This window comes from Simochromis diagramma, unplaced genomic scaffold (genome assembly GCF_900408965.1).
Source record: "Simochromis diagramma unplaced genomic scaffold, fSimDia1.1 OVJJ01000344.1, whole genome shotgun sequence".
Taxonomy (NCBI): Eukaryota; Metazoa; Chordata; class Actinopteri; order Cichliformes; family Cichlidae; genus Simochromis; species Simochromis diagramma.
In genome coordinates this window covers 3138948-3158367 of record NW_024387375.1, presented here as the reverse complement: position 1 = coordinate 3158367, position 19420 = coordinate 3138948, and the positions used below count along the sequence as shown (strand labels likewise).

Below are 19420 nucleotides of genomic sequence, written 5' to 3'. Positions count from 1 at the left end.
AGCAATTTCTTCACATAAATCAGTCAAATCTAGGAAAAGTTCCCACCCCAGACTTTCACAATCAGCTAAGTGGATTTGCGGATTCATACACATACAGTGCTAAAAACACAAAGTGGATCTTGAAGTCTATAATCTTTTTTTCTTTCTGGTTTCAGAAACTCACAGCAGAATGTCAAAGTGCTGCCCACAATGTCATTGTCATGCATTACAAGTGTGACCTGATCAAAGAGAAGGACATCCAAGTTCACAGCAATCGAAAAGCAGCACAAAGGTGTGCACTTGTGCTGCAACACAATCACTGTTACGTGGAAAAACCAGGATTGAAATGCAGGTAAGAGGTCAAAGTTTTAGCAGTTTTGCTTCTTGATCTGCAGTAGAGTAAATGGACAAAGAACCAATATTTCTTTACAGCACTTAAGTTGACTTTTTTATTTGTACTGGCAACTTTTTACTTTTACTCCTGTCATCCTAACACAACTCTTTCTGACATTTTCAAAAAAGGCTCATGACTTTAGGTTTAACAAATCTGAGGGGACCTAATATTTCCTGTTGTCACAGTCAGGTTGAGATTCTTTAACCACATACTGTTTCTTAAGTCAAATATGCTTTAATCCAAAAGGAATAATCAAGTCCAGCAAAGCATTTATATTACTAAGATCCACCTACACACTTTTGGCAAGTTTTTTTTTTTTTTTTGTTGTTGTTGTTAACTTAACTACTGCCACGTACTTTGTGGTACGGAAACAGTTCCTGTATACAGGGAGTGCAGAATTATTAGGCAAATGAGTATTTTGTCCACATCATCCTCTTCATGCATGTTGTCCAAGCTGTATAGGCTCGAAAGCCTACTACCAATTAAGCATATTAGGTGATAATAATAATAATAATAATAATAATAATAATAATGGATTGGATTTATATAGCGCTTTTCAAGGCACCCAAAGCGCTTTACAATACCACTATTCATTCACTCTCACATTCACACACTGGTGGAGGGAAGCTACGGTTGTAGCCACAGCTGCCCTGGGGCAGACTGACAGAAGCGAGGCTGCCATATCGCACCATCGGCCCCTCTGGCCAACACCAGTAGGCAAGTAGGGTAAAGTGTCTTGCCCAAGGACACAACGACCAGGACAGAGAGCCCGGGGATCGAACCGGCGACCTTCCGGTTACAGATGCGCTTCCCAACCCCCTGAGCCACAGTCGCCCTCGATGGTGATGTGCATCTCTGTAATGAGAAGGGGTGTGGTCTAATGACATCAACACCCTATATCAGGTGTGCATAATTATTAGGCAACGTCCTTTCCTTTGGCAAAATGGGTCAAAAGAAGGACTTGACAGGCTCAGAAAAGTCAAAAATAGTGAGATATCTTGCAGAGGGATGCTGTGATTGATCTTGCTGTGTTGAGTAGTCAGATGAGCCAATCACACCACTTCAATGTGAAGACTAGCCTGGGTCCTGGTACTGGGGTTGCTGGGGCAACAAAAGCTGCAATGACACCTGCTATATAGGTTCAACCAGAAGTTCTCCAATCTGAAAGACAACTTATGTGAATGTTATATGATCATGTTATATAATTATGATGTTTTGTTATTTAAAATGCAAAGTCGAAACAAAAAAGAACCTGAACATGAGGAGGGGCACTGAGGACGTACGTGACAGCACTGGCAATGTCTTTCGCTTCCAGAGCCTGTTAGAGAAGTGCAAAGTGCGTCATTTGATTTTATCTAAATGATCATGTCAACCCTCCACGAACTGCAGGATTAATAATTTTACCTTATATGCAGCATATATGCCAGCCACTTGATCAGGATTGCTGGCCCGTGATATAAATTCTGTTGCCACTAAACCAGGATAAATGCGCTGCAAAAAGAGATAATGATAAAGGAACTGTAGGAAATACTGTGCATGTGTCTCACAGAAGCTTATACTGGTGTTCAAGGCACTTTCCCAGTTGGTTACAATGTGTTTTAAAGCCTTACCGTGGCTCTGATATGACTCTTTTCAGCACGCAGCTCTTGTCTCAGGCCCTCAGTCAGAGCAGTTACAGCATACTTGGTGGCGGTGTAGAAATGTAGATCAGCAAAAGGAATGACTTTATGTCCACTCAAGCTGCAACAAAAGATGTTTTACAATTCATGGACAAACATATTAATTTTTACCGTAACTATTACTACTACTATGACTCCTTTTTTCCAAATTAACTATCCTAGTAAAGTCCTTTAAGGAAGAGCCGTTATTTCCCTCCTTAAATCTTGTCATAATAACGTGATAACAACAAAATTCTGATCTATAGACATTTTCCAAATTAGAAAAAAAATAACTGAATAAATAATGATTACTGGATTCCATTCGTTAGCCCAAGATTTGGGTAAATGGAGCATGGTTTCATGATAGGGATGCAACGATACCAATTTTTTCAAACCGATACGATACCGATACTTGGATCTGAGTACTTGCCGATACAGAGTACAAAAAAACGATACTTCTACCCCACACACACACACACACACACACACACACACACACACACACACACACACACACACACACACAATGAATTGGAAGACAGGTTTTATTTTATTCTCTGCCGATAATAAATAATATCTTAATAAAAATGACCACAAAAAAAATTTCAAGTGAAAAATAAGCACTTCTGTTAAATTATTGCAGAGTCTCCACATTGTAATTTAACAAAATATCACTGAACTATTGGCACTGTCTCGAGCTTTCAGAATAATAAATAAACACTTCTGTTTGGAATCAAATAAACTGTTAAATTATTGCAGAGTGTCCATATTGTAAACAAACAAACAAAATAACGAAAGTATTTGGCATTGACGAACGAACTCCCCATCTGCCCGTGGATCATCAGTCCACTGTGCCGTTAAACCAAGGACTGACATCGCGCACACACTGCTTGTCTTTACCTCTTTAGAAAGTTTTGGCACCATTATCTCCCTGATGTGTGGGCGGCTGGGAATTTCATATCGCAGCTCGAGTATGCTGAGAAGAATCCTATGTTTTCCACGACTGGAATTGGCTGGTCATCCAGAGCGATAAAATGAGTCAGAGCCTCTGTTATTTTAACTGCCCGTGGATTTTCTCTTGACATTTTTCATCGCTTTTCCAAAACCTGAGTTAAAGTTGGCTGTTCCGGTCCACACTGCTGACATTTTGTTTAGCCTAGCTACAGCAGCCTCCAGTTTCTCTTTTTTTTTTTTATCTGGAGCTGCCAGTCTGACTGGTCTAACCCTGTGCCTGTTTAGCACGGGACGTCCCCCTAGTGGCCAATCTAAAAAACTACAACAAAAATGACAAACCTCCCTCTGATTAATGAAATAAGTTAGTATCGGTTCATGGTATCGGTTAACTTTTACGATTATGAGTACACACACATTTTACAGTATCGGCCCCGATACCTGATACCAGTATCGGTATCGGTGCATCCCTAGTAAAAGGTTTATGTGGAAAATAAACAAGCGGATGACGGAGCCACACACTGGGTTTACAGTCGTAGCTGCTAACAACAACGTGTAAAAACAGTCGCTTGTCCGTCCATAGTGTGGTTATTTTAAATATAAGAGAGAGATTTTTAAGAAATTAATATAGTCACTACAGTGACCATCAAAACGATGAAAAAAAATATGGTCAAACAGTGTATTTTGTGACACCATGAAACAAATGATAGCGTAATATGAAAAGAGACTTTTTCATATCGTCTTCCGATATATATCGTTATATCGAACAGCCCTAACACCTAAGCGATTTCTGTTTTCTGTAGGGATCGGACCTTTTTTGCACTGAAACAGCCATCACTTTGCTTTGACAAAATGCCTGTTATTACAACATTTAGAAATTTGCAAAATAACTGAGTCCAGATTTTAAAGACCTCATTGAGGTCAGTGTTTATTCATCTGCAGGATAAACCATCAAAAAAAAAAATGTCAGACAGTATTTAAAATGTTCATAAAACTGTCCTAAATAAAGTGACATCTCCAATTATTTTGGCCAACCAGAACCCAAACTAATATGAAAGCTGAAGGAAAATCTAGACTGGAGATCAGTATCAAACTATCAAATCCAGATTTTGGACTTAAGCAATTTTTTTGAGTATGAAACAGTTTTTGCAGCTCTGGACCTCAGCTTCTGTGTGCCACAGAAGTTCTTGCATCATTCAGTCAGACTTGCCTTTTAAAAGAAGAACTTTTAATGTTATTTCTGCTCACCTGCTCAGGTTTGTAATCTGTTTGATGTTGCAGTATGTCCGGTCATCGTGTACTTCCCAATGCAACTACACATTTCTACACCGCCACCAAGTTTGCTGTAACCGCTCTGACTGAGGGCCTGAGGCAAGAACTGCGTGCAGAAAAAACTCATATCCGAGCCACGGTAAGGCTTTAAAATATACCATAACCAGCTCATAAAGTGCTAGTATATTTCATAATGCTAGTAACAGTTGCAATGAGACACATAAACAGTACGTACAGGAGTTCCCTCATGATCTTTTTTTTTTTTCTTGCAGAGCATTTCTCCTGGTTTAGTGGAGACTGAATTTGGTCCACGGCTCTTCAAAGACGATCCTGATAAGGCTGCTGGTCTATACTCAGAATATAAGGTAAAGGGATCATTCCTATAATTAAAGCATCGTTGATATGATTACTCAAGTAAAGTGTATTCAGTCACTTTTCACTTCTCTCACAGCCTCTGGAAGCAAAAGATGTTGCCAGTTCTGTTGTATATGTGCTCAGTGCCCCTCCTCATGTTCAGGTTTGTGCTTTGCTCTTGTTTTTATGCTTTTTATTGTGTCTTATTAAGACTTTCCTGTTTTACTTTGACTCATAATAAGACAACGTTCACGTAACTTTTGTTTCAGATTGGAGACATTCAGATGCAAGGGACAGAGCAGGTGTCTTAGAGCTGCACCACGAGACCCTCTCAAACTATACAATGACAGATTTCACTTCTTTACATTTTAAAAGATAATGACTTGATACGATCATGAAGCAATTTTATGGTGGTTTTTTTTTTTTCACAAATGTATAAAATAAAAAACAATCTTCAGGGGAAATTTGTTGCATTTCTTTTTTTCTTTCTTTTTTTTTTTTTTTTAAATTGCATTAAGGGAAGTCTGATTTTTAATAAAATCTTTATCGTTTAAAAACCATGTCTGAACCTTAAGTATAAATGTACTTGAGAAATTAAGCATTAGTAGTATTAATGAAGTTGTACTTTGTTGTACTTCCCTATCTAATTGCACTTCACGGATATTTGTTAGAAAAAAACTTTATGGTGTAAAACATTAAACCTTAAGTATGAAAATATCTGAAAATATATATTTCAGTATTCAAAAAGAATTGCTTAACATAGTAATATATCTAAGTTGATAGTGAAATCCGGGGGGATAAAAATACATAAATCACTGGTAAAATAGCTCATATTTCTAGTTGCGTAGCGTGGCACCAGGGTACAGTCAGGAGCAGGCTGATGGGTGCCCGAAGTGCCCTTTTGTTGAGGCAACTTTTAATTTATTTATTTTTTTATTTAATTTTTTTTTTATGTGTGTGTGCGTGCGGAGTCCTGTCTGTGTCTCTCAACAATAATATATACTATTAATCACAGTTTTGCTAAATAAAAGGATCTGGCTTGCATCAGTCACATGATCACATTTAAGCAATAATCGCTCCTGACTGCAGAACGCGCTGGTTACGAGCCGGGAACGAGCTCACAAAGAGCACGCGCATTTTTTGCAGTCCGGAGCTGTAGGAGAAACACAAATTAACTCAGAGATACAGACTGATGCGACAAAACCAGTAAGTAGGTGTACAGCGTACACTGTAGTCCATAGCACCCAGGAGTATTGGTTTATTACGTACACGTTGGTAAGTTGTCTTGTGGCAATTTGACGAACTGAAACAAATGAGCGTGCTTTGTTTGCAACAGCGCGACGAACACACCTGTCCTTTTATTAACTGCACAAGTAGTGCTGGTCATAGCTGCTGGCTACCTGTGTAAGGCTGTCATGGGTCTGTAGCTCTGTCACCGTTTTAGTGAACATATTTAGTTTTAAAGTAAGTTACAGAGCTTTTGCTGCCTTTCAGGGGGGATTATTTTTCGCTAAAAAACGGTCTAATATGCATGTCCACATAATTATGCATTATTATAATATTTTAAAAAACACACATTAAGAAGCAGATTATATTAGATTTATATTTTAAATAAGACAAAATTTGGATTTTACAGCAGTAAAATTATTGTATCTCTACAGTTTAAAAATGTAATAAGCTTTCCCCTGCGCAGAGTGGATAGTGAAACAAATGGAATCATCATAAATACATTATTTCATATTTATTACTTCCCCCTCCTCATTGCTTTATTATTATAGCTCTAGTAACAAATAATAATGTAAGGATTCTGGATCAGCACTGTGATGCCCATAGTATATACAGTATTCTGAAGAAGGTCTAACACAGGGGTGTCAAACTCAAATACACAGTGGGCCAAAATTCAAAACTGGAACAAAGTCGCGGGCTAACGTTAATATTTATTGAAATATATTTATTCCTCCAGATATAAGAATGAATCTTTTCTTATGGACTCAAACACGTTTTGCTGAAAAACTGAATATGGAACAAGCAAAGCTTAATACTAAACAATATATATATTAGCTGTACTGTATAATACCAGTAGGCCAGCTCTGATAGTAATTTGGTATGGCTTCGCGGGCCAAATGTAACAAGTTAAAATCATCTTCATAAATGTAGCAAAGTAGTATAAAAAAAAAATTCAGTCCATTATTTGACAAGGTCACATGGTGTAGTTCTATAAGGGCTGCTCTGTCGCTTGCACCTGCTTTATCGGGAGTGTCCTTGTAGAGTCATGGAGCAAATTCAGTCTTCAATAAACCAGAGAAAATGCACTGCAAAAAAGAGTGGATACTGAGGAAACTCAGAAGAGTTGTGCAGGTGTCTCACAGAAACTGAAATTATGTGATTAATGTATGTGAGAGTGGGAAACTCCAGTAGATCCCGGGAACAATATCAGACCTCTGTTCAGAAGAGCACAGTCCTAGAAGAGCGCACCTTCATACTCCCAGGGTCTGGTAGAGGACCCGAGCTTTAAGGATAAACTACCCGCAGGAGAGAGAGGGGATTAAAAAAAAAACATGAAGTCTAGTTACAGAGTTTCAAAACACATGACATTTGTTTATTCCATTACTACATATTAACTAAACACACAAGAAGCCAGCAGGAAGCACATTAGGAACAAAGCGAGCTGGAACACAGTGTGACACAACAGAGCACACAAGCAAACAGAGACTTTAAAAACACACAGGACATGGAAAAACAAAACCGAAGGCAAAGCAGAAAAGACAACTCACAAAGTAAAGCCGAAAGTAACCAACTAGACAGCACTGTGACAAAAACACACAGCATAGAGAAACATGTGGGAGGCTACAGTCAACTAAAACACAAAGAATCCACCTCTAAGACTACTTATTTTAAGTATAAAACAGAATGTACGATGCTGGAATACTGACGGAGACAAAAAAAAACCAAAAAGAAACTCAGTCAATTAGTAATCAAAACCACAGCTTAAGAATAACAACGAGTCAGTAGGTTCACCATTTTATTTAATTATTTACATGTATTTGTGATGTGTCACTTATTGATATTACATAAATATATTTTCTATTTATTTTTGCATTTTCTTTTTCTAAAATTTTTACAATTATCTTACATATCTTGCTATACTTCATTAATACTACTAATGCTTAATTTCTCAAGTACATTTATACTTAAGGTTCAGACATGGTTTTTAAACGATAAAGATTTTATTAAAAATCAGACTTCCCTTAATGCAATTAAAAAGAAAGAAAAATGAAATGCAACAAATTTCCCCTGAAGATTGTTTTTTATTTTATACATTTGTGAAAAAAAAAACCCACCATAAAATTGTTTCATGATCGTATCAAGTCATTATCTTTTAAAATGTTGTAAAGAAGTGAAATCTGTCATTGTATAGTTTGAGAGGGTCTCGTGGTGCAGCTCTAAGACACCTGCTCTGTCCCTTGCATCTGAATGTCTCCAATCTGAAACAAAAGTTACGTGAACGTTGTCTTATTATGAGTCAAAGTAAAACAGGAAAGTCTTAATAAGACACAATAAAAAGCATAAAAACAAGAGCAAAGCACAAACCTGAACATGAGGAGGGGCACTGAGCACATATACAACAGAACTGGCAACATCTTTTGCTTCCAGAGGCTGTGAGAGAAGTGAAAAGTGACTGAATACACTTTACTTGAGTAATTATATCAACGATGCTTTAATTATAGGAATGATCCCTTTACCTTATATTCTGAGTATAGACCAGCAGCCTTATCAGGATCGTCTTTGAAGAGCCGTGGACCAAATTCAGTCTCCACTAAACCAGGAGAAATGCTCTGCAAGAAAAAAAAAAAAGATCATGAGGGAACTCCTGTACGTACTGTTTATGTGTCTCATTGCAACTGTTACTAGCATTATGAATTATACTAGCACCTTATGAGCTGGTTATGGTATATTTTAAAGCCTTACCGTGGCTCGGATATGAGTTTTTTCTGCACGCAGTTCTTGCCTCAGGCCCTCAGTCAGAGCGGTTACAGCAAACTTGGTGGCGGTGTAGAAATGTGTAGTTGCATTGGGAAGTACACGATGACCGGACATACTGCAACATCAAACAGATTACAAACCTGAGCAGGTGAGCAGAAATAACATTAAAAGTTCTTCTTTTAAAAGGCAAGTCTGACTGAATGATGCAAGAACTTCTGTGGCACACAGAAGCTGAGGTCCAGAGCTGCAAAAACTGTTTCATACTCAAAAAAATTGCTTAAGTCCAAAATCTGGATTTGATAGTTTGATACTGATCTCCAGTCTGGATTTTCCTTCAGCTTTCATATTAGTTTGGGTTCTGGTTGGCCAAAATAACTGGAGATGTCACTTTATTTAGGACAGTTTTATGAACATTTTAAATACTGTCTGACATTTTTTTTGATGGTTTATCCTGCAGATGAATAAACACTGACCTCAATGAGGTCTTTAAAATCTGGACTCAGTTATTTTGCAAATTTCTAAATGTTGTAATAACAGGCATTTTGTCAAAGCAAAGTGATGGCTGTTTCAGTGCAAAAAAAGTCCGATCCCTACAGAAAACAGAAATCGCTTAGGTGTTAGGGCTGTTCGATATAACGATATATATCGGAAGACGATATGAAAAAGTCTCTTTTCATATTACGTTATCATTTGTTTCATGGTGTCACAAAATACACTGTTTACGACCATATTTTTTTCATCGTTTTGATGGTCACTGTAGTGGCTATATTAATTTCTTAAAAATCTCTCTTTCTCTTATATTTAAAATAACCACACTACGGACGGACAAGCGACTGTTTTTACACGTTGTTGTTAGCAGCTACGACGGTAAACCCAGTGTGTGGCTCCGTCATCCGCTTGTTTATTTTCCACATAAACCTTTTACAATAAAGCTCAAGATCCTGTTGAGATTTTTCAAAATAAACTGAAATGATGACAAACAGAAAGACCACTCAAAACAAATTGAGGACCTTATTTCTAAACGAGGGGCTACCTCCGTAGCATGGATATGGTTTGGTTATGAAAAGTCTGACATGGACCAGAAAACTGTGCTCTGCAAATTATGCAGGAAACCGATCTCCACCTCAGACTCTAACACGGCAAACCTCTTTAACCACCAACACAAGAGTCACGCAAAAGATTATGGAGAGAGTTTATGGATGAGAAGCAAAAAAAGAGCAGTCAGGTGCTTAAAATAAACCTTAGACTCAAACGTTAAAAAACAGGCTTTTCCCAGCAACACGCCATGTAATAAATTCATGGGTCAAGGTTTCTGGATAACTGGAGAAGATTCATCATTGAAAAGCCAGAGGGGTTTTCTATGAAGCCAGATTAATGGCTTAGCGAACTGAGGCTTGAGCATAAAGGCACAATTTTCTCTTTAACTTGGCCAAATAAGCACAGTAAGAGCAGGTTGTGTTCTGAGTTTTCATCTAAAATTGACTGGTAGCACCATGCTTTAGCTGATTTCGTTCTTTTCTTTTTTCTTTTTTTTAATTCATAGCATGTTTTAAGTGAAATACAGATTCTCTGCTGGGGGAAAATGTTTTATATGTCCAAGTTTTTAAGCTGAACTTTATGAAAACCACTGAAGAAAGCATTGCATTGTCATGGGAATGTACATGTATTAGTTTGGTGATTTGTTTTTAACTTTGATTCTGCTGGAAGTGCAGCAGAACACACACCAAGAGTCTTTGTTCAAGCAATCAAGTTAGTTTCCCTTTGATATATTGACAACATAAAGAAATTTCCATGTCTCCTGTGTTAACCTGTGGGACAATAGGCCGCACCAAGAGGGAACTCAATGATAAAATAATTTAATTAAACTTAAATTTGTTTATTTTACCGCTCTTTGAGCAAAATCCCAAGATTTGCAGCATTAACCTTTTGTCTTATTTGCAATTGTTGAATTTCGCTGCTATAGGTTTTATATTTTTTCTTTAGCGATTTTTAATCAGTATTTTAACATTATTGTCAACAAAACGCCTGTTTTTAGTGTGCTCAGCGCATGAAACAGAAAGTCCCACTCAACAGAGAAAGTTGACAACCACCATTGTGACAACCGTTACTACCATAATGGGGCTTTAGGTTTTGCTGAGCCAGCTAACCTAAAGAAAGCCTGGCTGTGTTGAACTTCATCCGTAATACACCCCTCAGCACAACTGCACCGACAGGCAGCATTGTGTAAACTTACCTGCTTGAATGTGACGAAGTTCATTAAAATGTAAAAGTCCTGCCCTCATTTCACTTGTAGCTTTCTTTCAAAGTTAGAAAATGTCGGCCATTTAAAAATAAAAAATTGTGCAGAGTTGCAAAATTAATATCATATTCACAATCTGAATAGAGAACATGCCAACATGAAAACATATGTGTGTTCTTATTAATTCAACAGTTTTTCACTTCACAAGCTTGCACAAGCAAATAAAACTGCACCTGTTTATGTTTATGATGTGCCCATCATCCACGTTTCTCTCTTTCATTGACTGATACGCCTCACGCGTGCAAATACTCAACCCAAGGATGTTCACCTGCAAGAAAACAAACAGAGAAATCTTGCACAACAAAGGTTTTTAAGCAACTTTGAATTCTGTTTAAAACTGTTTGAAAGTGTTAATGTTTAAACAATACCACAGCAGTAAAATCACTGATGGGTGACCTTTGTCACATTTGTTATTTCAGTTCAATGTTTTACTTGAAAACCACTAGTGAATGTCACATCAATGTAAACCAGGATCTGAGCTCTTACATCCATCATGTTCTTCCAGCCGCTGGTTTTGCCACTTAGCAGCGGCTCTGGATGAGCCAAGCCAGCGTTGTTGATGCACACGTCCACACCTTTGTGCTGCTCTTTGATCGCTGCAAACATGGACAGAATCTCCTCCTCTTTGCTCAAGTCACACTTGAAAGGCACCAAAACGCCAGGGTGACCGGCGCTCTGACACTCTGCTGCCAGTTTCTGAAACCAAACAGGAAACAATAACACACTTCAGAATCCCATCTGTGTTTAATGTATGCAAAAATCGTTCAAATGTTAGATCTATATAAAGTTAGTCCAAATAAATAGATTTTGGTTTCACTTTGCATATCACCAGTAGCGGTTTTTGATACGGGCAACACGGGCGGTTACCCGGGGCGGCATCGTGGTGGGGGGCGGCATCACAGGCATCGGCAAACAAAAAATTAAAAAAAATTGCTCGTGCTCATGCTGCCCCGACATCATGCCAGCGCATATTGGGAATGGCATAGGCACCGATCGGTTTTCTATCGCCCATTTGCTGGGAGTAAGGGCGCCCTCCGTTTGCGCCTGCTGCTTGCGGCACAGGAAGGAGAGGGCGGGGCAGCGGGGGATTCACTGGCTGGCTAGAGCAGCGTCTAATAACCCACCCCCAAAATAAAACAAAATAAAAACAAACCAACAAACACGAAAACACCTGACATTATGATACAGACTTATAATTTGCACCGATGTTTTTTCCAAAATTCTATACGTTCAAAGTGAGCGCGAGAGCCCTCGGTGCGCCTGCTTGCTGCTGAAGTCAAAGTAAACTTTATTGTAATCTCCGCTACATACAGTCCAGTATATAGAGAGACGAGACGACGAGGTTCCAGTTACAAAAGTGCAAGTAAACAAACAATAAATATAAGAAGAGTAAGAAAATAAATATACACTTAAGACTAGGGGTAAATGGATCAATAACAATTTAAAATTTATAATTTACAGTTTGATGGTTTAAAGTCTCACACACAACACATCGAAAGGGGAGGAGAGCCCTGCTGCTTCCAAATAGAGCACATTTCATTCATAATGCTGTAAATCCAAGCCCATTATGTATTCTTGATTTGAATACTGGGTTGTGTGAAATCCCAGAAATAAACCCTAGACAAAGTGAATCTGTGAACTAAGGTGTAGGTTTATTAAGTTATGTTGTGGTGATCCTCGAGTTGGGGGGTGGGTGTTCATACTGGAGTGCAAAATTAAAACCAAGATGGACAAGAACAGTTCAAAGCTATCAGGTGCTCAGTTTAGAAAAAAAGAAAAGAAAAGAAGAGGAGGAGAAACGAAGGATACAGGTAAGCAGATGTGTCATTGGATAATGGCGGGTTATGTATCCTGAAACAATCAGAATCAGAATACTTTATTAATCCCTAAGGAAATTATGTGGGTTACAGTTGCTCCAAGAAGAATTGGTAAAAATAGTAACAGTAACAGACTACTCCAAACTCCAAACAATACATTATGTTACAGATTTAAATATTAATTAGTCATTGTCAATTGTTGATTTGTCCTGTTCTCATTGTATGATGAATTATGATAGCTGTTTGGTAGCCGTTTGCATACTATGCATACTCTCTCTCTTCATATGTGTATGTGTGTGTGTGTGTGTGTGTGTGGGGGGGGGGGGGGGGGCAGAGGGAGTGTTCGCCCAGGGCGCCAAACAGGCTAGGACCGCCACTGCATATCACCACAAAGAGCAGTGCATGCCATCTATAAACAGTAAGCTTACGGATCTGTGTTCAGATGTTATACCAACTTGAATCATCATTGGCCAAAGTCTTAAGGTAAAGAAATCTGCGCAAATGCCGTTTTAACATAAAACCGTCGTCATATTCTGTCTTTCTCATATAATATCACTTTCTGTTGAAAGTAGCATGAGTGACAGTTAGTTGGAATTAACATTTTGTGCGCAAGGTGTTTAACCGACGACTAAAGTGTAAAGCAGAAAAGCGCTATACAAGAACGAGCACAATCAGCGTTTACCAAATAAGTGACACGGCTGCAAATTTTCTGCATAAAGCCAACAATAAACAGCAGCATTTACTGTGCGATTTACATTAAATTACTCTTTGCAGAAAGTTTGAGTTTCTATATCAGAGCAAACCTGAATCTTTCCGACGTCCCTGGCACAGCCCACCACTTTCATGCCGAGCCGGACTAACTCTACGGCTATAGCCGCCCCAATCCCGACCGAGGCTCCGGACACCAGAGCCACTCTGCCCCGCCAGCGCTCCATGACAGCCCGGTAACTGCAACACACACGAAAACACCACAAGTATGAAGAAAGGGACGTTGAGCCTGCAGCACAGTGAGCCCTGGAAATGTCAAGCACATGCGAACCGCAAACGTCGCACACTCAGTACGTCATACGTCTCGGCGTATGCGGCGTTCACGTAAATCAGTTGTAAACCGTAGAAAGCAGTAGCATCAGTTCTGTCACTGCGATTACATACCGTACTTCAACCGATCATAGCCTTACTCACATTTAATTGACAGTAACGCATATCTTTCACTTTACTGAAGTTAAAACATATCAACCATTAATAGAACAGACAGACCTGTCACAAATGTAACTCCCACTGCGTATTTGCTCCGTAAAATCAAAGATACGACGTAGAAGCCGTGACTCAAAATCTGTGCAACGGCAAAGAAAGAGCATGGCTTAAGAGGGAATGTATTCATACATTTTTAAGTCTCTGTGACCATGAGCATTACAGTTTATTTGGATAACTTCTTCACAATAATAACAACTGTCTCACCACTGCTCCATCAGATCACCTCATCTGCCAGTAAGAGGCGCTAAAAAGCAGGGCCGTGCAGAGACGTTTAGAGGGGCGGGTGCTCAAAGTTAAAAAGGTGCACATTGAACCAGGCTGAATAACAACAACACACATTCATCAAGAATCTAATATGGCATCGCATCATACTATATCACTGTTGTGAGGTGGCGACAAGGCAAAGCAAACGTAGCCTATGTTTTACCTGATGGGTACAATGTTGCTGTTGAGGGGTTGCTGCTGATAGTGCTGGAGGGCAGGGCTTATCTGAGACTGTAGACATTAAAAAGTCCATAGGAGAGATGGTAGCTGATTAAACAAGTGTCATGAGATAATAACAAAATGCAAAGATTGGTGACAGCGCTTGGAACCATAAGGCAACAAAGAACTGTGAGAAATAATGTAGGCTCTGCCTGTGAATCACTCTTTGCTTCTCTTCTTCCTTCCATCCCATCATTTCATATATCACTCTCCACTTGCTGTTTATCTGAGAACAAGGCACAACTTGCTATTGCAATAAACTATAATCTAATCATCCACACCTAACAACTCTTGCACTTAATCTATAATAAAAGGATGACAGAAAAATGTTATAGCCCTGCCTTTAGTAGCCTACCACAGCTCCTACTGTTTCCTCCTCGTGTCTTTACCAGGCATGTCTGGACAATGTTATATCATGAGTAATAATTAAAAAAAAATCCATATACATAAAACAAACACATGCACACACACACAGTGACATTTTAGACCATAGGTGTCAAACTCTGGCCATTGAAAGGCAATTGAAAGGTACAAATGTGCATGACACGAAATCAAACGTGCTGCAGATGTGTGTCACAGGTTGATCTGGCTGTGGGCTGTGGCACTTGGCCAGAGGTGGCGCTGGTTGACTCGAGTCCATGTTAGTGCACAAAGTAAACTGCTCGCTGTAGTTGTGGAGCAAAAACGCTGAAACCGGAGAAATAAAACGTGCGAGGGGAACGATAACGACGACAAGAGTCTCCCGATCGTTTACTCTTGCTGTCCCGTGAACAACATCGGCGTGGTGTTAACTGTTTGCTATTTTCGCGATCGCGTCGCGCGTGAGGATATCACCAGGTAAACTCGCCACATTTTTAAACATTTTGTTGTTCAACAGCATCAAGACTGACGGAGTGTGTTTGAGATAACCTCACAAGTGTCACAGGTGACACGTTTGGCGTTTTTTTGCTGGTTTGTCGGTAGCAGCTCCTGAAACGCAAGACTGCCACACATCTGTTCGACCAACGCCAGTTGATCTAAACGCCAGTAGATCTGGAACACCGGCCCACCAAAAATGTGACGTCATTCAGGGGTACAACCGCAAAGGATTCTGGGAACTTGTGGCAAGAGGTACTAGCGCATGCAGGCTTTCAATTAAACTCAGTTACACAGCGATAAAAAGAAACACAAAAAATGGCAAGAAGCTGTTGTATTATTAACTGCAATAGCCGGTGTTGTGCCAAAAACTGATTTCCGGTATTTGCCATAAACTGATTGCTCATATTTAAATTGCTATAAGTAACTTGTTGGGCTATAATATGTGAAACATATGTCAAATGCATCCCTCATGGATGACATAAAGTCATCTCTCCATCTCCATCTCTCTCTCCTGCTCTTTTATTTCTCTCTCTTGCTCCATCTCTCTCTGCTGCTCTTCTGTCTTCTCCACTTTTGATGATAAATCAGCCTGGTGCAACATGTAAGGATTGGCACAATTTGTTGAGATTTTGAGGAGTTTGAGAAACTAACCTTAAGCATAAAATAAAATTTACTATCAGTAACTTCATAGCACCCGCCCAGCAGTATATAAACTCCGTCATGCTAGCTAGTACGCAGTGCCAGTTATTCTAAGCGACTGTAAAAAGTCAACACAACGAAAACAAACTACAACTAAACTTGGTTTATATCTGACACAGATAGACAGCAGGGCCCTGTTTCAGGAAGCCGGTTTAGAAAACTCAGAGTGAAAAACGATACTCAGGGTTGAGTAACCCCGAACTGTCCAACTCGGAATATTCGGTTTCAGAAAGGCTGATAACAAGTAGTTCAATCAACGCGGAGTTGCTTTAACCCCAAGTTAAGCTCGCGCACGAGGATACATAAAGCCCTGATCAGTGGAGCACAGATTAAGCGAGTCACCATGGAGACGGAGGGAAAGAAGGCGCGGTCAATGTATTTTACAGCGCTTGACGCCGAAATTCTGATGGCAGCATATGCCGATAACATGCAAATTTTGCAGAAAAAAAGTAACACAGCCTCAGCTGCAAAAGAAAGGGAGCATGCATGGCAAAACATAGCCGACAGAGTCAATGCGTGAGTGTTAATTTAAACATTGATCTAGGGATTTCCACCCATTTAACACGTTATTTATTATATTTTATTTTTTATTTTATACATTTTATTTTGTGACGTGATGTGAGCGCAGGTGCAACCCAACAGGCCCCAAACGTTTCTGGCAGCAAGTAAAAATGAAATATAAAAATATAGTCCAAACAGGTGAGGTGTAATTGTATTATGGGCCATAGTGCTTGGTCTGTTTGTCCCATGTAAATCAATTGCAGTTAGAGGCTACATTAATTTTCTTTCTGTAAGCACTTATTGAAATTATCTGAGCACATTACAAGTACATATTTGCTTACTCTGTATGCTCAAATGTGACCCGTTATAGCCAACAGAAAAAAAGCGGAGGCCCGAAAAACAGGTGGGGGTCCTCCACCACCACCACTCACAGAGGCTGAGCAGTTGGCCCTCAGCCAAAACAGTGGGCGCCCTGTGGCCGAAGGCATCTCTGCGGGGACATCCTCTGAGTCAATAACCCTGCAAGACACAAGTGCCTACATAGGGGGTAAATTCAAAATAAGACATGATGTGCATACATCCTGTCTTCACAGTCACCTTTGCAGTGCTACTCATTCATTTGATAAACTCTTTACCATAATGGATTATTTTGTAGTGAAGTTATTTTCCTACTGATTTTGCCTTCCCTCAGTCTTGGTTGTCTTTGAGAGCAATATGACAATGAAGTGTAAGGTGATTGGTATGTTTGTTAATTGCCATTTGGTCCCTTGTAAGTTATAAGTGACCTGTATAAACCTCATATACTATAAGTTGATGGTGGTGGTGTACTGCATCTGGTGCAGCCTCCTGTTGAGCCAGACCAACATGCAGTTGTGAGTAATACTCCACAGATTACATGAGTTTACAGTAGAACAGCAATGTTGTTTATTTCTTTACTACAGGAAAATAATGAAGAAACATTGACAGCTGTTACAGAGGAGGAAGCAACAGAGACACTTTATGAGGTTTACATCTTTTAATACTTTGTGTACAGGAAACACAGGCGACCAATAAAGCCAGTTGAACACAAAATCTGTTTATTCTTCTTTCAACATGTTGAGGTGATGGGTCAAAAGAAATGATTGTGACATATGGTGTCTCTGACTGCGCTTCCATCTTGTATGTCCGTGGGAGGGTCAGGATGTTCATGGTTTGGATCACTGCTGATGTTTGGTTCAGAAGGACAGTGTTCTCCTCTAATTGTGGCAATGTTGTGAAGAATCACACATGCCACAATAATGTCACATGCCCTTTCTGGGGTGACCCTGAGTCTTTGCAGGCACTGGAACCGGGCCTTAAGCATTCCGATAGTCATTTCAATTCTGGCTCTTGTCCTGCAATTAGCCAGATTATATCGCTGCTGTGGGCCCAGTTCAGGGTCAGGGTAAGGGGTAAGCAAATAGGGTAAACATGGATACCCCCTATCACCAAGCAAGTAGCCAGTGAACTCTCCTAAGACAGAAGGATACACTTCAGTTCAAATGTCCTGAAGCAATTGGTCTTTATATATTTTAAAGTATTCTCAACTCACCATGTCCAAATTTTGTGCTCAGTGTACATTCACGGAATATTTGTGAGTCATGGACAGAGCCTGGCCACTTGGCTTCCACATTTGTGATAATGTTGGCAGCATCATATATGATCTTCACAGTGCAGAGAACACAAATTAGCATCCATTACTATAATGAAATAATATGTTAGTTTGAAATGCTACAGGGAACTATGTACCTGTACATTAATGCTGTGGAAAGACTTCCTGTTCACATAGTCTCCTTCATTTACTGAAGGAGCAATGATTGGAATGTGAGTGCCATCTGTACAGCCAATCACGCCTGGGAACCGTGAAAATAAATGTAAAATTTAAGTAGTAGTCCAAGTATCACCACATCATAAATTAAGTTTTGGTCATCCTGATACCTGCAATTTTGTGGAATCCCTCTTTGATAAATCTTGTGGGTCTGTGACCGGGGAACACCACAGACGAGTACAGGAGACGTTTCAGTGCAACTGTAACATTCCTGACTGCCCGACAGACGGTAGCCTTGGAAACGTGCTCAGCGTCACCAATATTATACAGGAAGCTCCCGTTTGCAAAAAACCGAAGTGCAATACAAATAATATGTAATGAACTGAGAGCATGTCCGCGATGTGTCACATGCGTAATATATGGCCTGAGGATGTTATCCAAATAACTTATAGATTGTGCTGAGAAACGGTAACGTTCGCACAGAAAATCATCAGGAAATGATAAAATGTCCAAACGCGCTCTAATCACTCTCTCCCGGCGGAGAGCTCTGCAGAGAATTCGGGCTTCACGATCTACTGGCTCTTCAAGGCAGGGGCACGCCATGTCCGACACTTCCTACTGTCAGGTTTCCGACAAAGGGGCGGAGACAGTCAGGGTTAGTTGTAGTAAACCTGCTAGGGGGCAGGTTAGCTTCACGGAGTGTGTCGTCATGGTGACTCACTGAGGCTTCATCTGAACTCGCTTTGTGAAACCGAAAAACCAGAGTTTTCGTTAACTCAGGGTATACTTACTCAGTTTTTCCACTAAACCGGCTTCCTGAAACAGGGCCCTGGGCCCTGTTTCAGGAAGCCGGTTTAGTGCAAACCGGCCCAAATTCTCCGCAGAGCTCTCCGCCGAGAGCGCGTTTGGACATTTTATCATTTCCTGATGAGTTCCTGTGTGAACGTTACCGTTTTTCAGCACAATCTATAATTTATTTGAATAACATCCTCAGGCCTAATATTGCTCATGTGACACATCGCGGACATCCTCTCAGTTCTGTACATATTATTTGTATTGCACTTTGGTTTTTTGCAAACGGGAGCTTCCTGTATAATATTGGTGACGCTGAGCACGTTTCCAAGGCTACCG

At 39.8% G+C, this 19420-nt stretch overlaps 2 protein-coding genes and 1 long non-coding RNA gene across 4 annotated transcripts in view; 1 reads left to right on the top strand and 2 right to left on the bottom strand.

Annotated features, from left to right (window-relative positions):
* LOC120719929 (dehydrogenase/reductase SDR family member 11-like) overlaps nucleotides 1–5036 on the top strand; it is a 40337-nt gene extending 35301 nt beyond the window's left edge. Inside the window, exons 4-7 of the mRNA XM_040009490.1 lie at nucleotides 4264–4393; nucleotides 4527–4619; nucleotides 4706–4771; nucleotides 4878–5036. Of these exons, the coding sequence (XP_039865424.1) occupies nucleotides 4264–4393; nucleotides 4527–4619; nucleotides 4706–4771; nucleotides 4878–4919 (331 nt within the window). The 3' untranslated portion in view covers nucleotides 4920–5036. The remainder of the gene's footprint in view (nucleotides 1–4263; nucleotides 4394–4526; nucleotides 4620–4705; nucleotides 4772–4877) is intronic.
* Nucleotides 1332–2426, bottom strand: LOC120719421. The gene is made up of 3 exons (XR_005692685.1): nucleotides 1778–2426; nucleotides 1626–1691; nucleotides 1332–1534 (listed from the first exon to the last, which is right to left on the bottom strand). It is a non-coding gene; the product is annotated as an uncharacterized LOC120719421 (long non-coding RNA).
* A 2580-nt stretch (nucleotides 5037–7616) lies between the features above and the next one.
* On the bottom strand, nucleotides 7617–14081 carry LOC120719408 (dehydrogenase/reductase SDR family member 11-like). 2 transcript variants are annotated; one of them, XM_040008546.1, is made up of 8 exons: nucleotides 13966–14081; nucleotides 13512–13656; nucleotides 11378–11587; nucleotides 11065–11159; nucleotides 8578–8707; nucleotides 8352–8444; nucleotides 8200–8265; nucleotides 7617–8093 (listed from the first exon to the last, which is right to left on the bottom strand). In XM_040008546.1, exons 1-8 carry the CDS (start codon nucleotides 14064–14066, stop codon nucleotides 8052–8054), a joined length of 882 nt encoding a protein of 293 aa, XP_039864480.1. In that variant the 5' UTR covers nucleotides 14067–14081; the 3' UTR covers nucleotides 7617–8051. The 2 variants fall into 2 exon arrangements, with proteins under 2 accessions (XP_039864480.1, XP_039864481.1); XM_040008547.1 differs by lacking the exon at nucleotides 13966–14081 and adding an exon at nucleotides 13740–13756.
* Between the last annotated feature and the right edge of the window lie 5339 nt (nucleotides 14082–19420).

What these genes read in the sequence shown, in the direction of transcription:
- LOC120719408 (XM_040008546.1), bottom strand. Translation starts at nt 14,066, where the DNA reads ATGCTCTTTCTTTGCCGTTGCACAGATTTTGAGTCACGGCTTCTACGT. An exon ending in GGGACGTCGGAAAGATTCAG is followed by an intron (nt 11,588 to 13,511) that starts GTTTGCTCTGAT and finishes GTTTGGTTTCAG; the next exon opens with AAACTGGCAGCAGAGTGTCA. An exon ending in AAACTCATATCCGAGCCACG is followed by an intron (nt 8,445 to 8,577) that starts GTAAGGCTTTAA and finishes TTTTTCTTGCAG; the next exon opens with AGCATTTCTCCTGGTTTAGT.